Here is an 11,039-nt window from a genome sequence, read left to right on the forward strand (position 1 = left end):
TTCCAGCCGGAAAAGCCACAACAGATGATGAGCTGGAGGAGATGCTGGAGAGCGGCAATGCTGCTGTGTTCACTGCAGGGGTAAGTCTCCGTGTGTGTGTGTGTGTGTGTGTGTGTGTGTGTGTGTGTGTGTGTGTTTTGTGTGCACGTTCGAGTATTTAAAATTTTTTTTTTTTTTTTTTACCATATCCTGACACATAGGGTGATTGATTTCAATGTAATATTTTAACCATACTGTGGGGAAGTGTTTGCGCTGCGTCAGTTTTATTGGTCACCATATTAGATTTATATTGTGAGTTTTTATATCCACTTTTATGTCCTCTTTATCAAGTATACCTGCTTCACAAAACAAAAAGCCCTCTTAAAAGTTATTCATGAAAAACTGTCTGCTGACTGGTTTACTGTTATTTGCACCGCTGCTCGCTCTCTCATGACACTCTTTATTGTCACAGGAAGTTGAATCAGTTCATCCGGACACAGCCTTTATTGAGAGAGAAACGTTTCATCACTCATCTAAGTGACCTCTTCAGTCTCAGCTGACTGCTGGTATCCCCACCCTTATGAACAATACAGTGGCAGAACCACCAAAACCAGCAGTCAGTTTCATATGCAAATTACCGTGATCATAACTAGAGTTGCAATGACCATGTGTACTATTCACAGAGGATTTGGGAATGTTTGCAATCACAGAATCGTAAGGTGGTGATGGATTTAATAAGAATAATAAAAAAAAAATTAAACTTATAGCGGCATGGTGCCGCAGTGGTTAGCACAGTCGCCTCAGAGCAAGAAGGTCCTGGGTTCGAGCCCCGGGGTAGTCCAACCCTGGTGGGTCATCCCGGGTCATCCTCTGTGTGGAGTTTGCATGTTCTCCCCCTGTCTGTGTAGGTTTCCTCCGGGGGCTCCGGTTTCCTCCCACAGTCCAAAGACATGTAGGTCAGGTGAATCGGCCATACTAAATTGTCCCTAGAATGTGTGTGTGTGTGTGTGTGTGTGTGTGTGTGTGTGTGTGTGTGTGTGTGTGTGTGTGTGTGTGTGTGTATCGGCCCTGTGATGGCCTGGCGTTCTGTCCAGGGTGTCTCCCCCCCTGCCGCCCAATGACTGCTGGAATAGGCTCCAGGATCCTCACGACCCTGAGAGCAGGATAAGCGGTTCGGATAATGGATGGATGGATGTATAAACTTACATAACGCTTTTCTAGCCCCCCCCCCCCCCCCCGGTTCAGGGATGGTCAATCCCTCTTCACATAGATGGCCTCTGTGACTCCCTGTTCAAACCAGCGTTCTTCCCTCGTCCTCATGTGGCCACTGGCCTGTAGATGGGTGTAGACTGTGGAGTTCTGGTCTGACGTGTTAGCTCTTCTGTGTTGTGCCATCCTCTTGGCCAGCGTCTGTTTAGTTTACCCAATGTACAAGTCACGGCAATCCTCCTGCCACTTAACAGCGTACACTATATTGCTCTGTTTGTGCTGGGGGACCCGATCCTTTGGGTGGACTTAATTTCTCGCAGCGTGTTTTGGGGGTTTGAAAGCAACTGAGACGCGATGTTTGGAAAATATGCGTCTCAACTGTTCGGACACTCCGGCCACATACAGAATCACCACTGGTTTACACTTAGGCAGCTGTTGTCCTTCTCCTCTCCTCTCCTCTCCTCCTCTTTTATGGGCAGAACGGTGGCCCAGTGGTTAGCACTGTTGCCTCACAGCAAGAAGGTCCTGGGTTCGAACCCCAGGCTGTCCCAGGTCCTTTCTCTGTGGAGTTTGCATGTTCTCCCCGTGTCTGCGTGGGTTTCCTCCTCCGGGTGCTCCGGTTTCCTCCCACCATCAGAAAGACATGCATGTTAGGGTTAATACTCCTGTCTGTGCCCCTGACCAAGGCAATGGAAAGAAGAACTGGAGTTGGACCCCGGGCGCTGCAGCTGCCCACTGCTCACTATAGGATGGGTTAAATGCAGAGAACAAATTCGTTGTAACAATTCAATTTGTTGTAAGAATACAAAGACAAAAATAAAGTGACTTTCCTCTCTTCGATCGGCTGGTGCACTGTTTGGGCGTCTTCCTGGCTTTGACAAATGCCCAGTAGGATAACCACACTTAACCAGGGCATGTTTAATATGGGATTTCTCCCCTTCCCCAGCCGCTGTGTCGGGGGCGGGGGGGGGGGACTGTTGTCAGCTGACAACAATCGAAGTGAGGAGAAGGACAACAGCGGCCAAAGCGTAAACCAGTGGTGATTCCGTGTGTGGCGGGAGTGTCGAACAGTTGAGACGCGTATTTTCCAAACGCCGCGTCTCGGTTGCTTTCAAACCCCAAAACATGCCGTGCCAGAAATTGGTCCATCCCAAGGATCGGGTCCCCCGGCACAAACAGAGCAATATAGTGTATGCAAGGGCATCCGGGTAGCGTAGTGGTCTATTCTGTTGCCTACCAACATGGGGATCGCTGGTTCGAATCCCCGTGTTACCTCCGGCTTGGTTGGGCGTCCCTACAGACACAGTTGGCTGTGTCTGCTGGTGGGAAGCCGGACGTGGGTATGTGTCCTGGTCGCTGCACTAGCGCCTCCTCTGGTCGGTCGAGGCACCTGTTTGGGGGGAGGGGGAACTGGGGGGAATAGCGTGATCCTCCCACGCGCTTTGTCCCCCTGGCAAAACTCCTCACTGTCAGGTGAAAAGCAGCGGCTGGCGACTCCACATGTATCGGAGGAGGCATGTGGTAGTCTGCAGCCCTCCCCGGATCGGCAGAGGGGGTGGAGCAGCAACCAGGGTGGCTCTGAAGAGTGGTGTAATTGGCTGGATACAATTGGGGAGATAAAGAGGTAAATATATATATATATATATATATATATATGTGTGTGTGTGTGTGTGTGTGTGTGTGTATAGTATACACTGTTAAGTGCCGGGAGGATTGCCGTGACTTGTACATCAGGGAAACCAAACAGATGCTGCTCAAGAGGATGGCACAACACAGAAGAGCTAACGTGTCAGGCCAGGACTCCACAGTCCACACCCATCTACAGGCCAGTGGCCACCCTTACAGGGATGAGGATGTGCACATCCTGGATTGGGAGGAACGCTGGTTTGAACAGGGAGGCAAAGAGGCCATCTATGTGAAGAGGGAACAGTCATCCCTGAACCGGGGGGGGGGGGGTAAGAGTACATTTGTCGCCATTTTACAATGCTGTGAGTGCCAACATTCCCAAATCCTCTGTGAATAGTACACATTGTCATTGAAACTGTAGTTAATGGTGACGGCAATTTGCATATGAAACCAATCGTTTCGGTCGTTGTGCCGCTGTATTGTTCATAAGGGTGGGGATACCTGCAGCCAGCTGAGACTGAAAAGGTCACTTAGATGAGTGATGAAACGTTTCTCTCTCACTAAGCGTTGTGTCCAGATGAACTGATTAAACTTTCTGTGATTTTCTTACCTGGATTATTGAGCATGCATCAAGACACTCTTTACTGTGTGTGCAGAAACTATATATTTACTGCTCTGTATGTAGGTATAGAAAGATATAGATGGACACATACTGTGTATAGATTGATATGTAGAGGTATATAAATCTAGATATATTTACTCACGAGCCTGAATTGAATTAATTAAGGATAGACAATGGATGCATCAATAGATAGATCGATAAATAGTAAAACTGGTTTGACAAAACTGAGCAGATATTTGCGTGTGTGTGTGTGTGTGTGTGTGTGTGTGTGTGTGTGTGTGTGTGTGTGTGTGTGTGTGTGTGTGTGTGTCTCCCTCCTCTCTACAGATTGTGGACTCGGGGATATCCAAGCAGGCCCTGAGTGAGATCGAAGCCAGACACAAAGACATAGTCCGTCTGGAGAGCAGCATTAAGGAACTCCACGACATGTTTGTAGACATCGCCATGCTGGTGGAGAGCCAGGTACAACCATTTCTCTTCACTTCATCTGTCCATTTTTTTTCTGTCACTCCATCCGTCCAACAGTACTCATGGCTAAGGCCTTGCATTCCAACACCGCTGTGCTTATTCATCTTTTTCTCCTGTTCTCTTCCTTTCCCTGTCCGTCTGTCTTGGCGGTCTGGCCATCTGTGTGATTACGTGACCTTCGTCTTATTTCCCCCTCAGTCATCTCTGTCGCCTCCATCTCTCTCCACTCGCTCATCATTGTGGGACACGACATGAAAGCACACAGTAAGCGATGCCGGTAATAAGTGCCGGTGTTTTGTGGGAGAGTTTCGTTACACTAGAGGCAGTACAATTCTGTATTCTCGAGCGCTCACTTCTAATGATGATTTGTAACCCCGTATCTCTCACTGGTAACCTCCACCTGCTTTCTGAGGGAGATTCTTATCGAGGTAAGGCACTCGACGTTTTGCTGTGTTTGTGGTGACGTTGCTCTGGAATGTCTTGTTTTGTCCTGTCCATGACCTTGGAGTTTTGTTCCAAAGAGAGATAGCCGCTGTTTGAAATAAGGACCGACTCCTTATGGAATAATGACGGTGATGAACTATTCCTAAACCGTTACCTAAGCAACAGCCATAATCTCAGCATTGCATGTGAGCATATTTTTTAGAATAATAGTGACATTCTTAAAAAAAAGAAAAAGATTTTGCCCGGCACCCGGGTGGCATGGCGGTCTATTCCATTGCCTCCCAACACGGGGATCGGTGGTTCGAATCCCCGTGTTACCTCCGGCTTGGTTGGGCGTCCCTACAGACACAATTGGCCGTGTCTGCGGTTGGGAGGCCGGATGTGGGTACGTGTCCTGGTCGCTGCACTAGCGCCTCCTCTGGTCAGTCGGGGTGTCTGTTCAGGGGGGGAGGGTGAACTGGGGGGGGGGGTAGCGTGATCCTCCTATGCGGTACCCCCCCGGGGAAACTCCTCACTTGTCAGGTGAAAAGAAGTGGCTGGCGACTCCACATGTATCGGAGGAGGCATGTGGTAGTCTGCAGCTCTCCCTGGATCGGCGGAGGGGGAGGAGCAATGACCGGGATGGCTCGGAAGAGCGGGGTAATTGACCAAGTACAATTGGGGAGAAAAGGGGGGGGGTTGCCACAGAACGGAATGAAATCTTTGGTTTGGACAAGTATAGCTTGTTTGTGCTGTTTTTTTGTGTTGCTTTGTGTCTCACGGTGTTTTTCTTGTGTGGTTTTTCAGGGGGAAATAGTAGACAACATAGAGCAGAATGTGGGGAAGTCGGTTGACCACATAGCAGTGGCTCAGATGGAGACCAAAAAAGCTGTAAGGTATCAGAAAAAGGCTCGTAAGGTACTGTACTCCATCTTAGACCTCCACAATATTCAGAATCTGCTGATGAAAATGGCTTTCGGCTGCATTTCTTTAATTTCTCCTCAGTTTCCCTGTTCTTCGTTTCTCAGACACCATCACACACACAGTGTAATATCCAGAGCTGACCAAACGCTCTCCCCGCCTACACACACTCTTCCGACACCCTCTGTGTGCATCGTTTCTGCATCTCCTTTTCTTCTTCTCTCTTTCTTAAACGTTTTCCGACGCAACCTCGTTCGACGTCCCGCCCCCCTGCCCCCTTCCGTCAGGGTGGAATGATTGAAAGGATTGAGAGCAACATGGACCAATCGGTGGGCTTTGTGGAGCGGGCGGTAGCCGATACTAAGAAAGCCGCAAAGTTTCAGCAAGAGGCCCGCCGCGTGAGTGACAAGTGTCCAGAAAAAACCCCCAAAAAACTGTCTGGTTCCCCAAAAGCACTGCTTATGTAGTTGTTTATTTCCCAGCATAGGGACGGAATAAGGATGCCACTCACATGCAGCGCCATGAATTTCGAGATGATTTACCGCTCAAATATAGATGATTTTTTTTATTTGAAAGAAATCAAAATTCTGCCTTAACAGATAATGGAGTGAAAAGCACTAGTGGGGGGGGGGGATACAGCTAATGTCATGAGTTAACGTCAACCCGCTGAGTGTTAAGCTCAGGGTATCATTTCCCTGTTTGCTGAGTCAACAGTACAGCCGTGTATTGCCGCTCAGTTTAAGATCACAATTTGCTCCTGTGTCCCAGGGAATTTCCAACAAACCTCTACGAACGTAGACGCCATCAGCCACATCACGGATACATCCCGCCGTTTCTTCTCAGACGACGTCGGTCGGTAGCCTTAGAAAAACCCTCGTAGATAACCAGCGGGTTATCTACGAGGGGTCTGTCTAGCATGCAGCGTACAGCAAAGGAAACTGAGTGGTATTCTTCTTCTTAAACACTCAGATACTTTTGGGAAACTGCAGATGACACGAAGATCGACCCCCCCCCCCCAACGTTCTCCTTGACCCTGACCTCTGACCCTTTTACCTTGCTCCGCTGCTGAGCCTTCACCCCCCGTGGCCTGTGGATCCTTGTGCTTATGAAATCCTGTTCCAGATAAGAACCAAGATCCCCATGTGTGTGTGTGTGTGTGTGTGTGCGTGTCCATGCACACCAGTACGTGGACGCACACACACACACACACACACACACACACACACACACACACACACACACACACACACCATGGCAGACGGACACTGACAACTCTAGTTCTGCTCCTCTGTCACTATCCTTCTCTCTAATTGCTTGCTCATTGCTATCTTCATTGACCTTAATTTTTTTTCTTCTGTCTTGTTTTTGTGTTCACATTTGGTTCATGGCTGCCATATTTTTCTTCAGCTGCAGCTCTAAACACAGATTTACTTGTTAGGGTTACTGTATGGCAGCAAAAGTGGAGATGAACCATTGTACTCGTTTACTATGGCAGCTGTAGTCAGTCAACACTCTTCTTTTGTCGAGAGAGCGTATTCATGGCCTAGGGTTTAGTAATGGGTAACGCACACATGTTGCGTTGTTACGCTTACCAAAGGCAGTGATAATGTGTGCTACATCCATTTGCCTGTATGATTTGAGGATGCTCTTGATCAGTATGCACTCGGTTGTTCCCAACAGAAAGTGGTGATAATAGTGGTGGCAGTGTTGATCTTGCTGGCCTTAATAGCACTGATTGTGGGGTTGTCGGTTGGATTGACCCAGCAATAATGTGCTATTTGAGTAGCAGGAGAGTGAGGGGTGAGTAACTTCTGGACCGGTTTAACTGTGCTGCCCCGTCATAGGTGTTGGATGTAGAAGTGGCTTTGGAGAACGGTTTGCATTCCTTTCGCCTCATTGTGTGTGTGTGTGTGGGTGTGGGTGTGGGTGTGGGTGTGTGTGTGTGTGTGTGTGTGTGTGGGTATATTTGTACACATACATTCTCTGTCCCTCTTCTGTTGGCTTTTAATGGGGTGTGTTTGTGTGCATTTTAGATCTTGGGTGTGTTTCTTCACGCTTTGGTACTCGACTCTGGTGAAGTACTGAACAAACAAAAGCAGTTCTAGTAGCAGGTGCAGGGGTCGGGGGTCAGTGTTTGGTGTCTGGGGTACATTCAGTCTTCGCATGCCCTCTTGACAGGAGCGCTGATGTTTGGCCTCTTTGTGTTCCTTTCTCTCCCTCTCACTGTAGAAGTTGATCATCATCGGCGTGGTCTGTGCCGTTATCGCCGCCATCCTCCTCATCGTCATCCTTACCCAGACATTATAGAAGGACCTCGCTCTCTCTCCCTCCCTCTCTCTCTCCCCCTGAAAATCATCATCTCATTACCAATCACTCCGTTCATCAGCTGTCCCTCGGGGATAGAAAGGGAAAAGACTGAATTCCTCAACGCCGTATGGATGTAAGCATTCCTCACCCTCAGTTGAACATCTGTTCAAGAAATGCCATGGGGGGGGGGGGGTCTGATGAATAGAAAATGCCCCGGGGGGCACATCTGACTGATAACATAGAGGAGCAATAGAAGAGCGGGACTTCTCATGGAAAGGTACCTTGACAGGGCCACCTACCAATACAGTCAGACTGTCCGATGCTTCCACATCTGTCCTTTAGGTTCAGGCTGGGCTGGTTTGACACCCCTCCGCCGCCCCCCGCCCCCCCAAAATGGATTTGAGGGGTTGAGGACTCACTCTGCTGCCAGATCAAGCATCAAAACCAGACAAGGGACAGTACCTGTTGTCTCTCATTTGAAAGGGAAAGAAAAAGGGAATTTTGTAAAACTCACACACACACAAAAAAAAAGACTATCACACAACAATTTAAAACATTTCAGCTGCAACATTTCAGTGTCTAATGTGATGTGTACATGAAGTTGTTCATTTGATTGCAATGTTTAGTCAGTCAATGTTGTGAAACCCCATTGCTGCCATTAATTCTTGCCATTGAGCCTTGACACATTTTACGATGTAAAGCTAGCTATTTTCCACAGATAGGGGATTTCATTGGTGGGTGGGTGGGGAGCATCCAAGCACTTTCAGATTGAAGACATGTCTTTGTATGATTAACTTAGATGGTCACGTATGTTAATGCATCATTGGCTGAACGCTGTTGAGTTCACCAACTTGGGAGGGGAACAGCGGACTCCTCTCATCTATGATCCTTGAGTTTAAAAATCTCAGTAGTTTCGATTTTTATATGTAATGAGCGGTGATTCTAGCAGATGCAGAGGTGGAGCAAGAGGAAACAAAAAAAAAAAAAGGAAAAGGTTTGAGGATGCATGCTCGCTCCTGACTCACATTGAAAACGGTTGCAAACTTAATGAACATGAGCCTGCCATGATGGTAGCCGTTGTGTTTGACACCCATGTGACCTTCTCCACAGTCTGCAGACTTTCACACCGCAAGAGTAGATGAGATGGTTAGCGTAGCTAGTCAATTGCCTGTTTCCCATGAGTGCCTAGCTCGTTCATGTGTATTTTTAATGCTTTTTGATGCCGCCGCTGACACGTTTTGATGATCAGCACACAAAGCGGTTCAGCTGAGGGGAAACGCCAGCCTCAAATTGTCCAAGCTTTCTGGGGTCGGCTCTCTTCCGTGACAGATCTTATGATCCCTTTTGATGAATATTCAGCTCTGTGTTGACATACAAAACCCTTGCAATCACCATCATCATCTTAATAGGCTGTTGTCCACATATAAGCAGTAGCTGTGAGAATAGCAGTCCCCCTATCCACAGTGGCCAAGTGGTTATCTAGCCTCCTGCTGCTAACAATTGTGGCCTTATTCCAGTGTCTCCTTCCCCAACTGTGTATTCATGGATGATTCTTAAATGGCATCTGGGATGACATGACCTACCACTATCGTATAACCCAGTGCCTTGACGATATCCATATACTCACTCTGTCTGAGTATGATAGACCAAGGGCATGACAAAAAATGCACCCAACATCATTTTAGAGCCTCGTTCAGACTGCCAACCCAAATCCTTTTCTTTTTTTTTGGCATATCCAGATTGATTTTAGAAAGTCCGGAAAGCAACAAAAAAAACCAAAACCCAAATCACATGAAATGTGATTTTTGCAAATCGGATTCAAACCACATTTGGAGGTGGTTTGAAATGCGACTCCAATCAGATTTCTACAGAAGCATCTCAGTCCGGACGCTCTGGCCGCACAAATCGGATTTCAAACTGTCTTTTGCGTCACTCGCAACACGACACACAACAACGTCAAATCCAGAGTGCCCACCATGACAGCTTGCAGGGAACATCACAATGTATACCAGCCTCCTCCGTTGCAGAGTTTGTCTGGTGCGACGGAGGAGTTCTGCACCACGACTTGACAGAGCGATTGTTTGGAGAGTGAGATTGATGGCTGTCTATTTCTCATGCTTCCTTATTGGTAAACCGCATCACCAGCATATAGTTACTCACACCTATGTTGTTACCACAGCAACCCATGCAGATAGATTGTTGATGTCTGGACACACACATCCGATCGGATCACTTGTTCATCCGATCTGATCACAATAGTGTGAACAGTCTGTCTTGAGAAATCCGATTTTCCAGCAGTCTGAACAAGGCGTCTAAATGGTGTTAAATATGGAGCCTGACTCCTCCCATTAATCGTTTATTCTAAGAAAATAATTTCAGATAAGGCCCTTCATCCCTCAGACTGGTCTGGACCATACATTCTGTTCTTGGGTTGCTACCATGAGACTGGTCCAATCAAATGCCCCCAGACAAAGCTAGTAGTTTACATCACATTAGCCAGCTGCGAGGGCTTACATGGGTAAAAGATGGAAAAATGTAATCCATGAAGACTGTTTTGAATTTTTTGAATGTAAATTATGGTGCCAAAGATTTCAATGAAAGAATAAAAGCTTTTATGTTGTATTTTTCAATGACTGGGCTGCAAGTTCTTTTGTTTGGTTTTTCCACCGGCTTTGCGAGTAAGAAAGGGTAAATATTTAACAGTTCCCCAGTATTTGAATGACTCCATGTTATAGTCAAGCTGAGCGGTTTGTTCATTTTAACGGGGGTTGATGGGTTTTTGCTGTACATGGGCTTTTGCTGTAGTGAAAACTGATGGCAGTGTTGGGACCTGTTAAACGATGGTGGTGCAGATGCATGGGAGAGAGGGTAAGTTCACTCTCACCCTTTCTCTCTCTCTCTCTCGCTCTCGCTCTCGCTCTCTCTCGCTCTCTCTCACTCACATGAAAACACACACCCCTCCCTCTCTGACCCCTTGTTCTCCTATTGTTCAGTCATTTCCTCCAACTAGATGGCATACGTCATTATTTGCCTGCAGGCCATAAATGTCAATACGCTTCCATACAGGCTCACGTGTTCAAGTCAAGTCTCTGAAACCCTTTTCATTCTCCATTACATCGACAGAAAAAGATGATGATCATGTTGTGCTGTGCCATCATTGGGATCGTTGGGTTCTCCTACTTATACAGCTTCTTCTCATAAAGGTTTGGAACAGGTAAAAACCAACACCAGTAATTACCATTATGAAAGCAACTTGTGTTTTGTTAAATATATAAAATTTCACTCTGTATTGTTTCTTTTATTTCCTAGGAGGACTGAGTTTCTCCAAGAACTTGATGAATGGAGTGCTTCCCGTTTTCCCTTGGCCGTACTTTAAATAAAAAAGTAATAAAAAAAATGATGACGTTTATCCTGGAAGTCTTATCCCGTTGGTCTCCTTGTTACATGAAAGTGTTTGAAAATGTGTCCTAGCTAATAAATGTCT

At 47.0% G+C, this 11,039-nt stretch overlaps 1 protein-coding gene across 5 annotated transcripts in view; it reads left to right on the top strand.

Annotated features, from left to right (window-relative positions):
• stx3b (syntaxin 3b) overlaps nt 1-10,756 on the top strand; it is a 30,123-nt gene extending 19,367 nt beyond the window's left edge. Inside the window, exons 7-11 of one of the 5 annotated variants that reach the window (XM_056282477.1) lie at nt 7-80; nt 3,764-3,898; nt 5,135-5,245; nt 5,536-5,646; nt 10,679-10,756. In XM_056282477.1, coding sequence (XP_056138452.1) covers nt 7-80; nt 3,764-3,898; nt 5,135-5,245; nt 5,536-5,646; nt 10,679-10,756 — 509 coding nt within the window. Of the gene's footprint in view, nt 1-6; nt 81-3,763; nt 3,899-4,102; nt 4,174-5,134; nt 5,647-7,477; nt 10,151-10,678 lie in introns of those variants that run through there. The other 4 variants (XR_008810402.1, XM_056282455.1, XM_056282462.1 and 1 more) reach the window with 4 other exon arrangements.
• Nucleotides 10,757-11,039: the final 283 nt, after the last annotated feature.

Source organism: Lampris incognitus, chromosome 1 (assembly GCF_029633865.1).
Source record: "Lampris incognitus isolate fLamInc1 chromosome 1, fLamInc1.hap2, whole genome shotgun sequence".
NCBI lineage: Eukaryota > Metazoa > Chordata > Actinopteri > Lampriformes > Lampridae > Lampris > Lampris incognitus.